General features: G+C 39.5%; 2 protein-coding genes across 3 annotated transcripts in view; both read left to right on the top strand.

The window, feature by feature from the left end:
- Nucleotides 1-22,240, top strand: part of CDC42 (cell division cycle 42) — a 51,557-nt gene extending 29,317 nt beyond the window's left edge. Inside the window, exons 2-6 of one of the 2 annotated variants that reach the window (XM_027060138.2) lie at nucleotides 1,631-1,785; nucleotides 4,115-4,187; nucleotides 15,958-16,067; nucleotides 16,192-16,389; nucleotides 19,759-20,622. In XM_027060138.2, the coding sequence (XP_026915939.1) occupies nucleotides 1,681-1,785; nucleotides 4,115-4,187; nucleotides 15,958-16,067; nucleotides 16,192-16,389; nucleotides 19,759-19,848 (576 nt within the window). In that variant the 5' untranslated portion in view covers nucleotides 1,631-1,680 and the 3' untranslated portion in view covers nucleotides 19,849-20,622. Of the gene's footprint in view, nucleotides 1-1,630; nucleotides 1,786-4,114; nucleotides 4,188-15,957; nucleotides 16,068-16,191; nucleotides 16,390-19,758; nucleotides 20,623-21,250 lie in introns of those variants that run through there. The other variant, XM_027060137.2, reaches the window with a different exon arrangement.
- The window catches only part of LOC106977605 (chymotrypsin-like elastase family member 3B), a 127,687-nt gene that overhangs the window by 57,657 nt on the left and 47,722 nt on the right, over nucleotides 1-22,308 (top strand). The window lies entirely within an intron of this gene.

Genomic DNA, 22,308 nt, shown 5'->3' on the forward strand with positions numbered 1-22,308 from the left:
AGAGAAATAGAAGGTATTTGAGAACTGAACTTGAAATATATTTGTAGGCGCCTGGAAAATAGTCTGTAGAGTGAACAGAACTCTCTGCTTACCTTTCCTTCACTGTCAATTGAAAAGAAATTCTACAGAAGACCTTATTTTTTTAGCAGAACATTATTCTTTTTTTCAGAGGTGGATTCAGGAACCATAAGATGATAGCTGTTTCTATTTCCTCTGCTTTATGTAAAAGACATTCTTTAGGAGTGATTCTCTGTAATTAGTACTCCCATGTGCTTGATTATTTTGGTAAATCTTGATTTAGTTTAGGGATTAAGATCTTTAACTAGTAATGCTGTACTAGTATGACCGCTTTAGTGCATTATAGGGAAAAGAGAAGGAACAAGATAAAAGGAGGTTAAATAAAGATAAATATAATCAGGAAGATTTTGAGGAGGAATGGGAGAGTGTATATTTCCTTTAAGTTACTCCTTGTATACAGAGATGTTAACAGGCATTTGTAACTCATGATCAAGAGTTGTGATGCTTACTGCATAGGCATGGCATCCAACCCAGAGTTAGATGGTTCTGACGTTTTTGTGTTTAGTAAGGTGGCACCTCTAGCCAACAAGAAATTGCATCCCCTTCAGGATTATAATTGAAATAGGACTTTGTCTTAAAATGTAGGTATACAGGGCATGAAGTTTCTTTTTTATTCTCCCAGAAAGACTTAGAAGTTTTCATTGACTCTAAGATGTCATTTATCCTAATTTCTTAGATGTCAAAATGTGGGGGAAAAAAAAGGCTGGCAGTGGTTTTAAGAAACTTTCAGTAAAGACATGTTCTGATTTTAGAGATGTTTAAATGTGAAAACAAGCATCTTGGAATTGATGAAATATAAATCTTTGGTACTTTTGTAATTGATAGCTTCTTAGAAAGGACTACAGTAAGAGAAGCTAAAGTAATTATATCTGTTTATAAGTCAGTATTCTGTAGAGTGATCGGACTCTTCATTATAAAAGTGTAGGTTTTGGCCTCTTCATGCCATGAATATTGAATTAGTAACTAGGCCACCTGGTGTTAAAATACGTGCTGAGACCGGGGATCATCCTGATCTTTGTTCAGTTTCTCGTTCTGCTCTTCTTTTACAAGGTGTTGGTGGTGATACTCTGTAGCTTGTTGGTTACAGCTCTAAGGTTGGATAAACGGACCATTCTTTAAAGCAGTGATTTCCTATTGCAGTCTGGCACGTATCATGTTTATGCACACACATGTACGTGCATTTGTGTGCACATACAACTGAAGGAAAAATTTCACACAGTCACACTTGTTGGCACACTCTACGTGGGACTCATTCTGAAATAGCCTCTTCTCTTTCATTATAGAAATAAATATGCTACTCTTTACACTACTTTGGATTTAAAAAAAAAAAACCCACTTATATGGAAAACAAAGGGATCAGAGACTTAGAAATTTGACTCTTACTTATTACTGTGATTTTGAGCTAGTCACTGTTTCTCTTTTTAGGCTCTTTCGGCCATAGCAGTTGGGGTGCTGGTTCTGTTCTTGCTCCGAATGAGCAAACCTGTTGCTAGTTGAAGAAAAAAAAATACACAACTACAAATGAAACAAATATTTTTCTTCTTTTTTGTAGGTCATCATTGAATTTGAAATATTTAAAGTGGATACGAAACTGTTTCAGCAATGCAGACAATTAAATGTGTTGTTGTGGGCGATGGTGCCGTTGGTAAAACCTGTCTCCTGATATCCTACACAACAAATAAATTTCCATCGGAGTATGTACCGACTGTAAGTATAAAGGCTTCCATCATCTGTTGGTGAAATACGTTCCCTTTTGATATCTTTTGAAAACTGTGTGTGTACTCAAGATTTCTCTGTTGTCTGCCTTTGTGTCCTGTTTTTAAAGATCTTCTGATGGGTATGTTATATACATTTTAAAATTAATAGCTGAAAATATCAGTGAAAATGCTGAAAAGGTGACACAGGGGTGTGCAAGAAGTTCTGGGAGGCAAAACTCCAATAGACAAGATTCTAAAGAGCGGTGGTCTCAGTTTGGGGAAGTATGCTCTGTATCTTGGAATGAAGTGACTTTCTTTTTGATAACTTGGCCAATGAGTAGTCAGTGCTTGGAGGTCTTCTGGGATGCTTTTTGGGGTCTTGTAACTTCAGAGAAAGTAGTATGTGTCTCCACTTACTCTCCTTAGAGGACAGAAGAGAATCTCACGGAGCTGTTGGCTTAGCAATAATGGAGCTGCAAACTGGTATTTAAGGGCAGAGAACTGTTTTGGTTATGAGGACATTAACAGAAGCCTTTGGGGTCCTCTCCCACAAATGTTTTTTATCAGCTCCTTAGAAGAGTAGAGGGAAAATGGGAATAATAAAGATCATGACGTGAGAGAGAAGAGTTAGAGTAATACTTGTGAAAGAATGTGTTTGGGGATCCAGTGTTTGTCCCAGGTTGGGTGACCCAACCCAGTGGTATAATTATGTTAAACACAGATTTTCCTTCAGTGGTGGGGGTGAGTGAGGGTTGGCCTGGCTTGGCAGTGACCACCTCTGTTAAGTGAGCTATTTTAGGGGTTATAAAGAACCTATGCATGATTAATACGGGATTTGTTTGGAAGTAAAAGGGAAGAAAATGTCTGAATACTTCAGGTTAATCTTGAGAGACATGAGCATTGTTAAGAGGGTGAATGAATACAGGTTAAAGTTTTGGTAATTATGTTTAATAGAATTGACAATCTGTAATGTCCCGAGGTAGACACAATGATTGAGGTAGGTCAAGGCTGTAGGAAGAAATGTTAGGTTTCTTGGAATGGGAGAATTTGAAGGTATAATTAAATACAAAAATCATACTTTGGGGTTGGCTCATTTGGGGACATGGTAAGTAAAAGAAATTCTGAGATTGAGGGAGACTTTTAGGGGACTTTCAGAGATACATACCTCTTGTTTCAGAATGAGGGCAGCTATCAGAATTTTGGTGTTTCAGTGTCCATTAAAGTTACTTTCTTGTAAACACAGTTTCTGAGTCTGTTATGACTTTGGTCATGAAGTGTACTATTTAAGAGGGGCTTTCATATATATGTGTTTCTGGATCTCTGGAGGAGAGTTAGGTATGACTTAAGAAAAATAACCTGTGTTGTTGGAGAGCTTAACCACATTCATTATATTTCCTAGTTCTTGTTATCAAGAACCAACTTTCCTTTAACTACCACCTCCCCTATGCCCTTGCTTCCACTCCTTTTTACATTTCAACAATCCATTAAAACATGAACTGGAAAGTTAAGAGTTAGAAAAGAAGGGGTGATCTGAAAATGTAACATCCTTCTAGTTGGAAAGATTGATTTTTATTTGTCAATTCAGAGGAATCCATGAATTAGTGTTGGGTCTTTTCCCTTTTATCACTATTACCTCCCATTTTCACAGATAATTTAGTACAACCAATATTAGTATATACGGAGTTTGTCATGGGTTGTACAGTCTGTTTGCAAATAAAAACATCTAGTCACAGAAGATCTCTTAGGTCATGTGGTTTGTACCCAGTAACATAAGTTTTATTCACGAAGTCTCAACAAATAATCTGCTAGCCCTTTCTTGGACATTTTCCTTGACCTTGAGGGAACCTTTATTTCTCTCTAATGGGCTTATTTACAACAACGTGCTTCTTGTCTTAAACCCTGAGAGGAAAAAAGATTATCATGGATCTAGGATATTTAAATTCTAGATCAAAATGAAATAGTCTATAAGAATTAATTTCTTAGAAATCAGAGTAAACATTAAGGTAAACTATAAACTTACTGTCTCAAAAATTGCAAATTGAACAGGATCGTTTTGTATAGCTGGGGGACTCTGTTTCTATGACACCTCTAGCCTTCCTGTGACTTTTAATCCAGGCTACTGGGGTAGAGTAGACATCCCAGAGTACATCCCGTCACTTTTTCCAAGAACCATTTAGTTTGTGCAAGGGTTTGGTTGGCAAGATTGGTTACCTAAGAATCATATAGACTAAGAGAAGGGGAAGTCTCAGGAAGGAAATACTGCCTTTACTTAGGAGTTGCCCTGTCCCATTTTGACCATCCTCTTGCATACTAACAATGTTGTATTTTTCTGTTTTTAGGTTTTTGACAACTATGCAGTCACAGTTATGATTGGTGGAGAGCCATATACTCTTGGACTTTTTGATACTGCAGGTGAAAACTTGATGTCTTTTATGTTTTGGTCTGTAACTATTAACGGTTGCTGGTTGTCTATCTTTTTTGGTGGACATTTTTGGAAACTAGCTTATTAGCAAACCACTTGCCTTTTGTTAATAGTTAGCAGGATTGAATATTGTGATGGTTGATGCTTGATACAAGGGACAGTCCCAGACCTGGAATGGCAAATAGGAGTTTGGAGTTCCCTGGGTAGATGGTGTGGAGAGAGAGAGTAGGGCAAGAGCAGGGTACATTAGGCAAGCTGTATTATCAGCCTCTGAAATTTGAAGGCATATTTAGGATTTTTGTCTGTATAATATGCAGATAAGATAGCTTCTTATAGAGATAGCTTGTTATTGTTTACTGTATCTGAAAATACTTTGAAGTTGAGCCAATATGTAGCTCACGATATTGACGTGGTTAGCTTTTTAAATTAAAGGAATAAATTGCTTTCTTTCTTTAGTATACCCAATTCCTCAGTGTTATTCTTTTTTTAAATTATTATTTTAATTTTATTTTTAAAATGTTTTGCATGTATCTTTTAATGTTAATTATTATTATTTTTTTTTTTTTTACATTTATGTGTTTATTTTGAGAGAGCACAAGCAGGCCAGGGGCAGAGAGAGAGGGAGAGAGAAAGAATCCCAAGCAGGCTCCACGCTCAGCTTGGAGCCTCATGTAGGGCTCGATCTCACAAACTGTGAGATCATGACCTGAGCCAAATCAAGAATCAGATGCTTAACCAACTGAGCCACACAGGAGCTCCTGTTTCCTCTTTGTTTCAACAGTAGCTGCACATCTTAATTTCTGACTTCTGTCTCTGTAGTCTCTGTTGTTATCAGCTTAGTTAGCCAAAGAGAAATTTCAGAAAGGTAACCTTCTTATATTTAGGAATTTTGAGTGCTTTGCTTTTTTTTTTTTTTTTTTTTTAAGTTTTAATTATTTTTGAGAGAAAGAGCATGTGCACAAGCAGGGGAGGGGCAGACAGGGAAGGGGACAGAGGATCCGAAGCGGGCTCTGTGCGGGCAGCAGAGAGCCCGATGTAGGGCTCGAACCCAGGAACTGTGAGATCATGTCCTGAGCCTAAGGCAGACACTTAACAGACTGAGCCACCCAGGCGCCCCTTGGTGCTTTGCTTTTTGAGTTACGCTCTCCCTGCCTGCCCGCTGACCTACTGCTCTTAAGGAGTATCTTGTACTGCTCACTTTGAGGGACTGTCTAGATTTAGTTGGGAGGGTGAAATGGAGACACCGTAGTAAGCAGTTCAGTTTCGAGATCAGTGGCTTTCTGTGGTGTTTTAGACCTTTAAAATGTTTACAAATTAAAAATTGTATGAGTAATGGGATACTGGAGGAAACTTGGAAATAATAGAAAAAATAAAATAATGACCCATATCTCATGATAGGTGAGGAAATTTTCTGTTTATATTGCCGTTGGTGGCAATATGTATGCAGAAAAAAGATAATTTTTGGCTCCTTGGGGTTGAAAATTAGTTTAAAATTTTATTTTCAAATTTCAGATCAGTATTTTTTTTTTTGTTTTTACCTTTAGTGAAGTATAATACAATAGAATTCAGTCACTTTAAGTGTTTGATTAATTTTGCTGACTGTATAGTTATGTAACCTCCACCATAATCAAGGTCCATCACCTACAAAATTTCCTTATGCTCTGTAACAGTCAGTCCCCTCTTGATCTGGCCCCAGGCAGCCACAGATCTGCTTTCTGTCACTCGGGTGATATGTAGTCTTTTGTGTTTGACTTCTTTGCTTAGCATAATGTTTTTGAGGTTCATCTATCTGTATCAATTTTTTTTTTAATTGGCTGAGTAGTATCCATATTGTGAATATAGCACAATTTGGTTATCAATTTACAAGTTGATGGATGTTTGGGTTCCAGTTTTGAGCTATCTTTTAATCAGTTTAATTTGCCTGACCCGACAAGTGAAACATTCCCAAGTTTTTACATACATAACTTCAATAAACCTGATAACTTGTGATTTCCTGTATTTATGTTTTAGCTTATCACAGCTCACTTGCCCTTCCTCTCTCCCTCCTTCCCTCCCTCTCTCTCTCTCTCTCTCTCTCTCTCTCTCTCTCTCTCTCAGGGAGCATGCACATGCCTGTGGGGGAGGGACAGGGGGAGAGGGAAAGAGAATCTTCAAGCCATGTGAGGCTTGATCTCATGATTGTGAGATCATGACCTGAGCTGAAATCAAGAGTCAGACGTTTAACAGACTGAGCCACTCAGGCATCCCATAAACAGCATTATTTATAACCTTATAAACAACATTTTTCAACCAAAAAATCCCAAGGTTAAGACCAGTTATAGACCAATTATACACTTTAAACAGGAATCAGTGAACAAATCTATCATGTTCTTTCTTTATTTTTAATTAGGCTGCATGTCCAGCATGGAACCCGGCACGGGGCTTGAACTCACAACCCTGAGATCAAGACCTGAGTTGAGATCCAGAGTTGGACACTTAACCGAGTGAGCCACCCAGGTGTCCTATCATGTCCTTTAATATGGCAGATTATTTTACATACTGTAGGCACTGGGTGTTAAATATAGATTATTCCTAAATGTAACTGAAAATTAACAATAATAGTATTTGACTTATTTCATCTTTATATTAGATTCTGAGTCTTTCTAGGGGTTAAAAAAAATTCACTAAGGAAATGATTTTTACCATCCCAGGGAAGTTGTGGGTTTCCAACTTCACTGTTAAGGTCACTTTAAGCTGGAGAGAGAGAGAGAGAGAGAGAGAGAGAGAGAGAGAGAGAGAGAGAGAGAGTGTGTGTGTGTGTGTGTGTGTGTGTGTGTGTGTGTGTGTGTGTGTGTGTGTGTGTGTGTTTGGACAGACATTGGAGACCTGGGGTTGTAGGCATCCACAATGAGTCTCTGTCTTTGACACACTTAAGAGGAGACTTGCTATTCTTCTGCAGAGGCCTTAATCTTAGAGTCCCTGTTCCTGATTCTAGTCATGCCATTAGCTTAGTTTTCTTTCTTCTAAAGTTTTGATCACCATGAGATGCCCTTTGACTTCCTTTAACTGTTCGATTACATTTAATATGCTGACTTTTGGTCATTTTGTTCTCAATTAAAAAAAATTTTTTTTTATTAAAAAAAAATTTTTTTTTAATGTTTATTTATTTTTTTGAGACAGAGAGAGACAGAGCATGAACGGGGGAGGGTCAGAGAGAGGGAGACACAGAATCTGAAACAGGCTCCAGGCTCTGAGCTGTCAGCACAGAGCCTGACACGGGGCTCGAACTCACGGACCGCGAGATCATGACCTGAGCCGAAGTCGGCCGCTTAACCGACCGAGCCACCCAGGCGCCCCTGTTCTCAGTTTTTTTAATAACATTCCTATCTCACCTCTGGCTACAATTCTCTAAGTGTGAAACAAAAAGTGACAAAGGAGAATTGTAGTTCTCATACAGAGTCTGTAAACAAAGCTAATGGGTGATGTATAAGGGGCTTGGGAGGTACTGGGGTGCACCTCTTACAGATAGATTTAATACCATCTGAGGTTAGAGATAGGGGGACGCCTGGCTAGCTTAGTTGGTGGAGCACGTGACTCTTGATCTCGGGGTCGTGACTTCAAGCCTCAGGTTGGGGTAGAGCCTTACTTTAAAAAAAAAAAAAAAGATAAGAGACAGAGCTTTCTCTCTCTCTGTCTCACAGCTTTTATTTCTGTCTCTGTGGTTACAACACTAAATTCTTGTTTATGAGTTCCCCTCACAGTTGTTTTCTCCTGTTTTTTCTTCACATGTTGTACTGTTGTGTATTTTGTTCTATATTTAGCTTTTTTTTACTTAACGTGTTTATATCATATGCTCCTTCCCATGTTGAATAATCCTCACCCCACTGTCATTTCCTTTCTGTGTCAGCATTTAACATTTTACTCTTTATTACAAAGATGCAGGCTTTACTTATTATAGGAAAAAATAATAAAAATATAGACAAACAAAAGGAGAAAATGAAAAAGCATCTGTATTCAGAGACAGTCACGTCTTAGTGTATGTCCTGAGCAGAGCTCTTCCTACATAGTCATTGTATTTATACATAAAGAAAAGGGATACTATTATTTTTTTCTCCCTCTCTGTACCTTCCTTTTTCTCTTACAACAATATGGTGACATCTCTCAATGTTGTACTTGTATGTCATAGTCCTCACGGTGACACAGTAGTCTGTTGTGTGGCAGATCACAGCACAGTTTAGTTTCTCTGTTATGTTTGCGATCCATTTGCAGTATTTTATATTAAGGCCTTTTCCTGGTCAAACATTTTTGTATTTTGACACCCATTCTTCTTTGTCACTTTTTTCCTAATTCAATTTTAGACTTACAGAAAAGTTGCTAGTAGCAAAAACACCTTTACCAGTTTCAGCAGTTCTTAATGATTTGTGACTTTCTCTCCCTCTATGAATAATGTTTTTCTTTCTTTTTTTTTTTTTTTTATGTTTATTTATTTTTGAGAGAGAGAGAGCATGAGCGGGAGAGGAGCAGAGAGAAAGGGATACACAGAATCTGAAGCAGGCTCCGGGTTCTGAGCTTTCAGCACAGAACCTGACATGGGACTCAAACTCATGAACCATGAGATCATGACCGAGTGAAGTCGGACGTTTAACCGGCTGAGCCACCCAGGCGCCCCTTGTTTTTATTTCTAAGCCATTTGAGAGTAGGTGGCATACATCATGCCCTTTTGCTTTTCAATGCTTCAGTGTACGTATTTCTTAAGAGCAAGGATATTCTCTTATGGTATACTTACCAAATTCAGGAAATGTAACATTCTATATAACATTTAAAATTTTAATAAACAGTCAATGTCTAATAATGGCCTTTATAGCACGTTCTGATCTAGCATCATATATTGCATGTAGTGGTTACTTTCTTTAGTACCCTTTAGTGAGGAACTTGAGCCCTTCACGCCATCGGCATTTTTTAAGGAAACAGGCCGGTTCTTTTATATAATGTTTCTCAGTTTGAGTTTGCCCATTTCCTTACGAGTGGATTCAGAATATGCATTTTTGGTTGGAATACCAAATGAGTAATGTTGTGTCTGTCCTAAAGTATTACTTTTTTGTTAAAAGTAATTTTGATCATTTGGTCAAGGTGTCCAGTTTTTCTACCATATGTTTAGAATTTTTCTTTTTGTAGTTGGTAATTGGTGAGAAGACACTTGAAAACCATGCGAATATTCTGGTCTTATTAAAGAGCCTCTCTCTAGATTTAATAATCATTGACAGCTCTTGCCAGAACCAGTTTTTCCTACGGTGGTTGCAAAGTGGGAGCGTAAGTGTGTTCCTTGCTGTGGCGGTCTGGCCAGAGGGGAGGCGGCGCACGCAGATGTGACGCGGTGCAGAATCTGGTCCTGAGAATCGGTCGTCCGCTGGGGGAAAACAGCAGCGTATTGCAGCTGGATGATGAGTTTTTGGTGACACCCTCAGTTCAGACCGACTCTGGGAGTCCTCTTGGCCTTCACCAGTTCCCTGTTTTCCTCTCCTTTCCTTCTGTAGTGCGAAGCTTGGTTCCTAGAAAGGGTTTCAGTATATTTTCTCATCTTCAGTCCTAAACTACACATGAAATAGTTTCAGACTTGCTATATACCACACCACTGCGGAAAACAAGTGTTCAGGATTTGCTTGCAGTTCTTTTTTGCTTATTCTGATAGCAGACAAAGTTTTCTGTTCAGAAGCTACTTGGATTTGTACCCTGCCCCTCTTTAGTGTGCTTATGTTATCTGGAATTCCTTTGTCCGTTTGATTTGTTTATCTTTACATTAAATTTTACATTGTTTTTCCACATCCCCATTTATTTTATTTTTATATACAATGTTTATAATTGTTTTCTTAGGTTCAGTCTTCAGGAAGATCTCTTCACTTTTGAACGTTAATCACTGTAATTCTATTAGTCATTTCAGGCATTACCATGAAAAAGAGAAAGCTTGGGCTTTGATGCTAGATAGAGCAGTTAGCTAGACAGCTGGCAAGTTTCTTGACTGGATCTTAATTACCTTGAAATGTAAAATGTTTAAATTAGTTTCCTCTTAGAGGTTCTGTGAGACTGAATGATAAATAATCAATTTTAAAAAGTGTAGGGGCACCTGGGTGGCTCAGGTGGTTAAGCGTCCGACTTCAGCTCAGGCCGTGATCTCACGGTTCGTGAGTTCGAGCCCCGCGTTGGGTTCTGTGCTGACAGCCCAGAGCCTGGAGCCTGCTTTGGATGCTGTGTCTCTTTCTCTCTCTCTGCCCCTCCCCTGCTCGTGCGCGCGCGCGCGCGCGCTCTCTCTCTCTCTCTCCCCCTCTCAGTAAATGAACATTAAAAAAATACTTAAAAAGTGTATACATATACACGTAAACTCAGGAGCTGTATATTTATGGTTCATACACTTTGTATATTAAAAAAATCAGAATAGTGACTTGGATGTTTTTGGCGCAGAGCTAATATTTTTCTCTTTGTTTAGCAGATGAATAATACTCAGAACAAGTCAGAGTAGTTTGATCTGGTTTAGCTGATTCTGTGTTTTTGTTTTGTTTTGTTTTGTTTTTAAATAAACTCCTTTCTAGGGCGCCTGGGTGGCTCAGTCGGTTAAGTGTCTGACTTTTGATTTCGGCTCAGGTCATGATCTCACAGTTCATGAGTTTGAGCCTTGAATCAGGCTCTGCGCTCACAGTGGTGGAGCCTGCTTGGGATTCTGTCTCCCTCTCTCTCTGCCTCTCTCCTGTGTGCATGCGTTCTCTCTCAAAATAAATAAATAAACTTAAAAAAATATATAAACAAACTCCTTTCTTTCATTGAGGCATTTTCTAGTATCTGAAAGCTTTCTGCACTTACTGATTAATTACATCAGCAGGAAGACTGTGCTCTCCACAGAGATTTGTATAGACTTCTCGGTCTCTAGTTTAGTGCCATTACGGAATCTTTGGAGGGCCGTTTTGACTAAAATTTGAGTTTTTAGTAAATTTTGCATTAATATGCAATAGTCTAGATTTTTGCAGATGATATACATAAAGTGGTAGGAATCTCAGGTTCCAGGGTGTCCCCATTTATTTTCAGATTTTTTTTTCTGTTTTCCAGCAGATGTTCTAAAATTATTTAGGAATGGGCCCCATGTCACAGATGAGGCAGGATCATTAAATGTCATTAAATTTTGAATAATCAGTTGGAGAAAAAAATGTTGAGGTTTGAATCTGTAGTGGTGAATACTGTGAAATGTTTAATTTGCTTTCTTGTGTTTATAGTGTCCTGCTGGAGCTCTCTAAAAATGTTGCTTTTGGCAGTAAATTCTTATTTTTCATACCATGAGATTCTTTCAGACTTTCATATAGGTCAGAATCTTCAGTGCAAACCGAGTTAATTTCTCTTGAATTTAAAATTTTAATAGGAGATTCTAAGCAAGAGAAAGATCAGCAATCCATGTGAGATGTATCCCTGCTTTTTGGCAAGTGTTGGAAATTAAGCAGTGAGCTGGTGTGGTGTTAGAGTAGGTATAATTTAAGACTTGTAGTCAGAACCTGACTTACACGTAGAGTGAAATTTTCTTTAAAAATTTTTTTTTGATCTTTATTTTTGAGAGCGAGAGAGAGAGAGAGAGAGAGAGTGGGAGGGAGGGAGAGAGAGGGGAACAGAGGGAGAGAGAGACACAGAATCCGAAGTAGGCTCCAGGCTCTGAGCTGTCAGCACAGAGTCCAATGCAGGGCTTGAACTCACAAACTGCAAGTTCATGACCTGAGCCAGAGTTGGATGCTCAACTGACTGAGCCACCCCAGGCGCACCCCAAGAGTGAAATTTTCTTGATCATGTTGTGTATCGTAAAGGATGCTGAATGATAACTTTGTCTCTGTGGAGTGCATTATAGTTATTTGTGACATACTGAGAGGATACAGGATACATTTTAGCTGGATAAATGATGCTTGGATAGTGAAAGATCTTGCTCATCTTAAGGGATCCTATTCATTGTGTTTCCTTAATTGTAGCACTTGTGGGAGAAGTAGAGGTAAGGTAGCCTACTTTTTGTTTATTGGACGGTTTCATTTCTGATTTTTTTTTTTTTTTTTTTTGCTCTTGGGGAAGGGAAAAGAAAGATATGTAGCTTTGAAGGCATACCACAAATAAACGGACTGACCAACAGTGCTTTGGACCCAGTATTCAAAAAGAATGGGTATATTTGTTACAATCCATCTGAGCAGAAGGTTGGTTACACATAACACATGTAGTGTAGCACATTGGACATTCATGTAGATGCTCTTATTGGTGCTCAGGAATATAGAGTTGGATCTATATATTTTTTAATGTTTATTTATTTTGAGAGAGAGAGTGAGTGTGCATGAGCAGGGGAGGGGCGGAGAGAGAGGGAGAGAGAGAATTCCAAATGGGCTCCCCACTGTCGGCGCAGAGCCACATGTGGGGCTTGATGTCACAAACTGAGATCATGACCTGAGGTGAAATCAAGAGTCAGATGCTTAACTGAGCCACCCAGGCGCACCTTTTTTTTTTTTTTTTTTTTTTAATCCAAACTTACACGGATTGATTGCAGTGGCTGCATGACTAAAAATGAAGCCGTTTTTAGTCTTTGCTAGACTTAATTTTTTTGAAATATATTCATTCCATTTGAATAGGGAATAGAGCTAAGGAAAGGTGTATGAATAGCTGTACTTTTTTGTTTATTTATTTTTTAATGTTTATTTTTGACACAGAGAGAGACAGAGCATGAGCGGGGGAGGGGCAGAGAGAGAGGGAGACACAGAATCTGAAACAGGCTCCAGGCTCCGAGCTGTCAGCACAGAGCCCGACGCGGGGCTCGAACTCACGGATCGCGAGATCATGACCTGAGCTGAAGTTGAATGCTTAACCGACTGAGCCACCCAGGCGCCCCTGTACTTTTTTTTTTTTTTTTTTTTAAACAAGACTTGGCTAATTGTTTTGTCTTATTTTTTAAATTTATTTTTTGTTTTGTTGTTTTATTGGAGCTTTGATATGCGATGTGTCAAAGCTCCAGCCAGTGTTAAAGCTCAGGCAGTTTAGATAGAATTAAGGAGTTTGCTGATTTTGTTTTAAGCCCATTCTTTTCTTTTTAAAGCGTTTCCATGTCTGTAATTTTATATTATACATTGTAATTTAAGAAGTGAAAATTACACTTCTAAGTGCATACCTTTAAAGCCTTTGCTTCTGACCCTAGCAAATTGTTAGTCAGTATTCAGTAAATATTAGACATGCTAATGGTGATTTTATTTATTTGTAACCTCCTCCCTTTTCCCTTTTTGCTTAAGCTTCATTTAATCTCTGTATTGTCCTGAAGATACCTTTATTGTCTACTCACAGTGTATTGCTTTCTCAAGTGGCAATAGCAGTAATATCTTTAATTATTATGTTTTAGCTACCCTAAATTCTTGTCTTCTCTCTTAATGCTGGCAAAAAAAAAAAAAAGTTTTTACTGGCATACAGAATATTTAACTTCCTTCCCCCCCTCCCTCCCCTTAAAAATGTTTTTGTTGTGGTAAAATATCCATAATATAGAATTTATTGTTTTAACCATTTTTAAGTTCATTGGCCACTAAGTACTTAAATGTTCTTTTAATACACAGGATTGCTGGGGCACCTGGGTGGCCCAGTCGGTTAAGTGTTTTGATTTCAGCTTAGGTCATGACCTCATGGCTTGAGGGTTCGAGCCCCGTGTGGCCCTGTGCTGGCAGTTCAGAGCCTGGAGCCTGCTTCGGATTCTGTGTCTCCCTCTCTCTCTGCCCCTCCCCTGCTCATGCACTCATTCTCTGTCTCTCTCTCAAAAATAAATAAACGTTAAAAAAAAATTAAAACAACAACAACACAGGATTGCTGTAGCTCATTTTAAAATTTATTTATTTACTTATTTATTTTTGAGAGACAGAGAGAGAGACAGCAAGACAGCATGTGAACAGGGAAGGAGCAGAGAGAGAGAGAGAGAGAGAGAGAGACAGACAGACACAGAATGCGAAGCAGGCTCCAGGCTCCAAGCTGTCAGTACAGAGCCTGATGCGGGGCTCAAACTCACGAACTGTGAGATCATGACCTGAGCTGAAGTGGGACACTTAACCCACTGAGCCACCCAGATGCCCCTGCTGTAGCTCATTTTAGAAATTGGAATATTAAACCCAGTCTGGCAACTCCTCCCCTCCCTTCAGTTTTGGAAATGTGTATAGGTGTTTTTAAAAACTTTTTATCTAGAAATAATTTTTAAGCCTGCAGAACAGTTGTATAAATAGTACCAGGAGCCTCCTTTAACCAGGTTTACAATTAGCTTTTTGCCCTATTTGCTTTATTATTCTCTTTCAATGTAGTATGCACATGAATTGTTTTTCCCTGAATTTTTTGAGAGTAAGTTGCATACACATAGCCATTTAGTCTTGAATAAGTATGTACTTCCTAAGAACGGAGATATTCTTGTATAATAGTAAATAGCTCCTGGAAATTTAACATTGATACAGTACTTGAATCCAACATCTATCTGTATTCCAACTTTGTTAGTTGAGCTGAGTCCAGTGTTTTTTGCTTTCAGTAATGGATCATGTATTGCACTTAGTTGTCATGTCTTTTTCGTTTCTTAATTTGGATCAGTTCTTCAGCCTTTTTGGTCTTTAATGGCATTATTTTTATAGAATACAGGCCCATCCCTCTCTCTCCTCCCCTTATAAAATGTTCCTCACTTTTGACTTTGGTCTGTGTTTCCTCATGATTAGGTTCAGATTATGCAGTTTTGGTTGGAATAGTCCATTCGTGATGTGTCTTTCTCAGGATCTACATCTAGGGGCACACAGTGTTCATCTGCTACTCATTGGTGTTGGTAATTTTAATGACTCAGTCAAGGTGATGTCCAGTTTCTTCACAAGATAGTTCTCTTTTTCCCCTTGCAGTTTATCAGCAGTGATTAAGACCATAAAAATATTCTCTTTTCAACTGGATTTTTCTCATGTAGATTTTGCCTTCACTGATTCTTGCTGAGTTATCTTTTCTGGGTGTTCTCAGTTTCACATGATGGTCTTACACGTTAACTAAGCCTGTGAGCGTGCTTTAGTAATCATGATGGACAGTGAATTTTGTCTTCTGGGTTTCACTGAGATTTTTGTTTCCTTAGATGGTTTCACTGTGATTCTTTTTCTTTTTTTTTTTTTTTTTTTTTTAAGTTTATTCATTGAGAGAGAGAGAGAGAGAGAGCGAGCAAGCGAGTGGGGGATGGGCAGAGAGAGAGAGAGAGAGGAAGAGAGAGAATCCCAAGTAGGCTCCGCACTGTCAGCACGGAGCCTGACACAGGGCTTGAACCCACAAAACATGAGATCATGCCCAGAGCTGAAACCAAGAGTTGGACGCTTAACCGACTGAGCCACCCAGGCGCCCCTCAATGTGATTATTTCTTAACCAGATTTGAGTAGGATTGATTTTAACCATTCCTGTAGCAACAGTTTTTTTTTTTTTTTTTTTTTATTACATCGTTGTTGGGTTGCTAATGGACTCATAGACTGAAAACTACAGATTGGTAATAAACACACCTAATGTATAATGAATTCATTGTTGTTCTCAGGGCTTGAAATATTAAATAGAATTAGCTGAGTAAGAATCTTCATCAAATATTATTTTACAAAAACCATACATTTTATTAGATCAGTAAGTTGCTTTCTCAGTAATGGTCAGTGTACTGTTAGCCACATGTTTAATCTTTTGACCGACTTGTGATTTTGAAATTATGAGGACACCAAGATTCAGTTGCTGACTTCTCCAATTTCCCCCACCCAGGGCAAGAGGATTATGACAGATTACGACCGCTGAGTTATCCACAAACAGATGTATTTCTAGTCTGTTTTTCAGTGGTCTCTCCATCCTCATTTGAAAATGTGAAGGAGAAGGTGAGTTGGTCAGATTTTCTTGCCCTGAAAAAGGTGGTCACAGAACTTCTGTTGAGTTGTCCTGAATAGCTTTACAGGCTTGTGGATTAATGCAGGTGTATTTTTTAAAATACCTTTCCTCTAGTGGGTGCCTGAGATAACTCACCACTGTCCAAAGACTCCTTTCTTGCTTGTTGGGACCCAAATTGATCTCCGAGATGACCCCTCTACGATTGAGAAACTTGCCAAGAACAAACAGAAGCCTATCACTCCAGAGACTGCTGAAAAGCTGGCCCGTGACCTGAAGGCGGTCAAGTATGTGGAGTGTTCTGCACTCACACAGGTGAGGACTGTGCCATCCCCATGTTTGTGTACAGTTGGGTCGTTTCTGAGCATTAGGATTCGGGGGTTATTTTTAACAGTGGTCTGCGGTGCTTACGAAAGCTGCCCAGGTCCCATTAGGACCAGCTTCCCAGTGCATGTTCTTTTGCTAGAGGTTCTGTGTTTATGGAGAGAAGTGTTAATCTCTCAGTGAAACTCTTGTGTTGGTGAGCTTCCATACTGTACTGAATCATTTGTAGTGGTCAGGGATTGTGTTAAAAAAAACAATTTTATGGGAAAGTTCCAGGTTAGCACAGACTTACAAGAGAGGATATGAATGATTTTTCCCCCCAGACACTTAAGTTTTTATCTAAATGTATTTGATCTTTTCTCGTCAATTCTGACCATTGACGCTACAGTTTCTGGGGTAATTCAACTGACATAGGGAATTAATCATAATAATTGAGACTTTCATGTCAGAGAAAGCTGCCTTGGCTATTTTTCAAGCATGTGTTGTAGGGAGTCCGTGCCTTTTTTTAGTTTATTTATTGATTTTGAGAGAGAGAGAAAGAACAAGTGGGGAAGAGGCAGAGAGAGAGAGAAGGAGAGAGAGAGAGAATCCCTAGCAGGCTCTGTGCCGCAAGCACAGAGCCTGATGAGGGGCTCCATCCTGCGAACCGTGAGATCGTGACCTGAGTCGAGACCAAGAGCCAAACGCTTAACCAACTGAGCCACCCAGGCGCCCTAGTTGTTCTTAGATTTTTAGAGACATTCCTTCCTCATGTGGTCCTCTTGGTCCCTCTGCTGTCCCTGTCTGAATAATTTAACCGGAGCTACTCTCCTAGTTTGATGGGATGCATCAGATTCTGAGGGTGGGGAGTGGTGCTAGAATATTTAGAGAGAGAGTTGCGACTGGCCTGTGCGCTTTCGCCTTCTCCACCTTCGAGGTGTGCCTGACCAGCCGTCCCTTCTGAGTACTGTTCTGGAGGCAGAGGGAGAGGTTCCGGTGGTGCTGGTGCTTTGACATCGGAACAGGGGGCAGATGTGTCTCATTAAAATAGGGCAGGGCTGAAGAGGTTTATTGTAATTACGTTAAGTCCAGTTACGTTTATCATGCTTACATTTGTAGGTGATTGCACTTTCTGTCAAGTTTTTAAAAAAGCACTCTGTAACTGAGGCAAATGACCTATAGAATTGCTTATTATGCATGTACTTAGGCATTTAGTATGGATGGCCTGGACATAATTTAATAATCTCCAATTCAGTGCTAGTTTGGATATTTAAAGATAAAATTGTTACGCTTAGCTGGATGTTCCACAGGATAGTTTCAAGGTCAAAAATCATTCTCCCAAACCCAGTTTTCGTTGGCGGTTCAGTTCTTTTAAAGTCAGAAGATTTTACCTTCCCTCACACATGTAGCACCAACTGAAATTTAAAAAACAAAAAAAGCCTGATGCTTCTGTGTTTTGATACCATCAGAAAAGTGTGTGTGTGTGTGTGTGTGTGTGTGTGTGTGTGTTGGGCAAGGATCTATGTGGAACATGTGTGTCAGGTTATAACTAACTCTATATGCATCATTTGCATACCCCTGTTCTCTAAATATGGGTTGCTTTTGGGGAGAAATGGAGGTAAATAGACCATGTGGACTCCACTCTAGGTCACTGGTGAAGTTTATTTTAAAGAATTGGATGCTTCCATCTAAGATTTTTTACACTATGAACAAGTTTATATAATAAGTCTGCAGACAGTAGGAATTTGAAAAGGCCTTAGCAACTCCATTTTTCTTACCAGATTTTGAAGATTGGAGAAGTCAAAAGAAAAGATAGAAAATGGGGTGTCTGGTTGTGTTTGGGAGATAAGATAGAAGCTCAGGACTCCAGATTCTATTTGTTGGTTCCTCTAAGACTGACCACTTCATGTAATCAGATAGTGGGTAAAGCAAAAATTAGTTTTGTTTTGTAGGGGGTTAGTTGATGTTGTCAATAAGCAAGAAAGGATTTGCTTTTTGGGAAGGGGTGCCCTAGTTTCCCATGGATGTCCTCCTCTTTTCTCCCTTATAAAATGCATTGCCCTTTCTACCCTCCCTGTTTCCTTTTGTATGTGACCGTCAGAGTTTGCTCTGAGACATGTAGAAAGAATTTCATAGGAACTTTACTTTTGTTGACCGTGCCTACTTTGTCAAAGACCTGGAAGAACACTTTTAAACCTCTTTGCTTCTTTTTAAGTACTTCATGTTCTCATTCTTTTTTTGTACCTCATGGAGTGTGTGGGTGCCAGTCCTCTGGGATGCCTAGGGTGGGGTGGAAATACCTGGGGTAGGCTGGGGCTGGCACTCGTTACTGGAGCTGTGTTCCGGGGTTTGGAGAAATTTTTATTTGGGATCGAACCGACTTAAAGAACATGTGAAACCTCTTTGGGTGGTAAACCTGTGGCTTCAGATTTAGGTGAGTTTAGGTGAGTCTAGACCTGGGCCCAAGGTACCAACCATTGCTGCTGAGTCACACTGTCACGTTGGAGTTCTGCCTGAGGTGTAAGTGTATTTCTGCGTCTTAATCCCTGTATATCTGAGAGTGTTCTTTGTTTTCACTCCATGCTTTATGCTCTGATACCCATGCAGACATCTTAAAGCATTGGACTGCTTGCTGAAACTCATTCTAGACCCCGTTCTTTGTTTTCCTATGACTTGGGTGGTGGTTACTTGCTCTAATAACGTTACTGAATAACTGAGGTGTATGCTGTTTCTAGAGTCTGTTCTTTAAATTTCTCCCACTTGGTCCTGTTGAACAATTAAATACGCTCTTTCTGAATGCCTGAACCTTACTGTTCTGGGAAACCGATTTACTCTGAAATCCTGATTAATCCCATCCAGATAAGTCATTGAATCTAGAAACATGTAGCATGCCTGTGCGTCTGCCGTTCGTGTCCTTCAGTTATTCAGGGGCTGAATTCACAGAAGCCTGAAACCGTATTAGATTTGGTTCCAGAATGTGTGTGTCCTTCTTCTCATTGGAAATACTGGGGAATTCTACAAGGCTTACTTATCCAGTGCGCCCCGTCTTTTGTTTACATATGCGTTTTTCTCTCCTGGCGTTTTCATTAACACGTTGTAAGATTCGATTTCAAAGCGTGATTGTTTTAGAAGTCAACATCTAACATTTCCATAAAAATTGCTTTCTTGCTTGGTTAACCTTTTTTAAAATGTAAGGAGTTCCTATTTAGTTACCTACTCTCCTATTAATGGGCTTAAGGTTTAGCTTCGTGGCAGTTATTTTTCTCAAGGCGCATTGCTTCTGTGAATTCAGCCCATTTAATCCGGACTGCTATTGTATCTGCTAGTCTTTCTAATCCTCTAACCTGGCTGCTATTCTCTCTCCTCCCCTCTGTCTTGTAGAGAGGTCTGAAGAATGTGTTTGATGAGGCTATCCTAGCTGCCCTCGAGCCTCCGGAAACTCAACCCAAAAGGAAGTGCTGTATATTCTAAACTGTTTTCTCCTTCCCCTCTTTGCTGCTGCTTCCTGTCCCACTACTGTAGAAAGAGCATTTAAAAACAAAGGAATAAAACCATCCTGTTTGAAAGCCTCTGCGTCTTTGTACTCACCACCTGAGAGCAACCTCTGTATTAGTTTTTGATCAAGAATGCAATATCTTATAGAATATTTTTTGTGATTAGTAGTCAAGTTGGACTTGCTTAACTTTCTGCTTCTTGAGTTGCCTGATGCTTAGAGCTTTTTGGTTTGGAATACTATTGCAAAAGGGAACTTGGTCTGGCATTAAGAATGTTCTCTTGGAAAAAATAAGAAGAGTTTTAACACTTCTTAGTTCTAGATGGAGAAAATAACACAAACATCATTTTACTCTTATGATCAATTGTAATTGTACTTGCATGACAAACTATGGAAAAAGGGTGGCCTACTAGTAGAGTGTAACGGGGAAGGGAGGATTCTCGTCTGGTTTTCCTTTGTGCAGTGAAACTTTGTGTTGCTATCGCTTTGGCTGTCTGTGCTGTAGTGGAGTATTTGTCAGTCTGGGGTGGGAAAGGTATTAATGTATCTGCTACTGCTTTATGAAACCATTTGTTACACTATCTTTTAAGAATAGCATCCATTTTAACAGTTGACTTAAGGTTTGTTAATGTTGAGATGTAAAGCTGCCACCTTTATATTTTCCTGCTTCTGATTTTATTGTTGTGAGGGAAACATACAATTGTGGTTGCCTTCAAATTTTGAAATTAAAAATATACAATTGTTTGTATAAATGCCTGATGAAGCTTTATTCCTGTTGCACCGACTGGTTCTAGTTTTACATATGTATCAGGTGCCCACATTTTGCTTCCTTAGCCCCCTGGCTCTGTCCGATTGGTGGGATACAGGGAGTTCAGAGTGAATGTCTTTGACGCAGCCGCAGTAGCCGCTCTCCCTCCATCCCTGCCTGCGCCCTCCATGTAACAAGGATGCCGCTGCCCACTGCCAGCCCTCGCGGTCCTGGTCCATGCTCCGCTGTTTCATTGGGATGCAGAGCTGCTTCACTCGTGTTTATGTGAAATGTTGTAGCGGCATATTACACAGCTCACATTGAATGAGCAAATGACACATGTGGCTTGTTTGCTTCTCGTGACATACATTGGTCTGCAGAAAGCTTTCCCAAAGGACCACTGTCTCATTCATGAATATCTGCTCCTCTGCTCCTGAATTGCTGGATCCTTCCAGTGTCCTGCCTGGACAAAACTTGGTGAAGTGGGGGGGGGGTTGTGTGGAGATTCAGGGTTGATTTTAACGTTTCGTTCTTTGCCAACTCTCGGGGCTTTGAATGTTTGTAATTTGATCTTTGGCTTCAGTATACTGAAAATCAGACTGCCCCTTTTTTTTCTTTCTGCCCCTTTTCAGAAAGGCCTAAAGAATGTATTTGACGAAGCGATATTGGCTGCCCTGGAGCCTCCAGAACCGAAGAAGACCCGCAGGTGTGTGCTGCTATGAACATCTCCAGAGCCCTTTCCGCACAGCTGGTGTCAGCGTCGTACTAAAAGCAATGTTAAATCAAACTAAAGATTGAAAATTAAAATTCGTTTTTGCAATAATGACAAATGCCCTGCACCTACCCACATGCACTCGTGTGAGACAAGGCCCGTAGGTATGGTCCCCGTCCCCCTCTCAGTACTAGTTAATTTGAGTAATTGTGTATTGTCAGAAAAGCGGTTAGTACTAGTTTTTGTTCTGTCGTTTCAAAAAAAAAAAAAAAATTTTGTTTTTGTTTTTGTTTAAAAGCAAGGCATGCTTGTGATGACTCTGTAACAGACTAATTTGGGCTGTTGAAGCTGCTCCCGGGCTCCATCCACTCTGGAGAATAATCCGGGACATTTAGGGGTTTTGTTTTTGTTTTTGTTCTTTTTGTTTTTTTCTTTTTTGGGGGGGGGAGTGTGTGTGGGGTTTGTTTTTATTTAGTCATGTTTTTTAAATTCAGTAACCATTGGACAGCCCTTAAGGGGAGGAGGATGGATTGACTCCACATTCCACTTCCTAGATCTAGTTTAGAACACTTGTCCCCCACCTGGTGCTCTTAGGAAGGAGTATAGTAAATGCCTCATTTAATAACATACTCCTTTTTGAAAGTTGCCTTTCTCTCCACCCTTGAGTAGGTCTAGTACTTGATGAAACTCATGAAAGCGGGTGGAACCTGTCTTGCCCCTCCTCTTTTCTAGGATGCACTCTATATGTGACTGTGACTTTCAAGGAAATTTGTTTGCCATTTGCTGATTTTTTTTTTTTTTGAAGTTAATTTCTAACTTCGTTCACTGATAAATGAAGAAAAGTATTGCACCTTTTGAAATACACCAAATGGATTGAGTACCTAATTAAAAAGCGTTTTTTTCCCTGTCAGTCATTGTCTTACATGCTCAGCGTAGATGCCCAGCTTAATAGCGTATGATACGGTGTTCCTAGAACAC

The sequence above is a fragment of the Acinonyx jubatus genome, chromosome C1, assembly GCF_027475565.1.
Source record: "Acinonyx jubatus isolate Ajub_Pintada_27869175 chromosome C1, VMU_Ajub_asm_v1.0, whole genome shotgun sequence".
NCBI classification, from domain to species: domain Eukaryota; kingdom Metazoa; phylum Chordata; class Mammalia; order Carnivora; family Felidae; genus Acinonyx; species Acinonyx jubatus.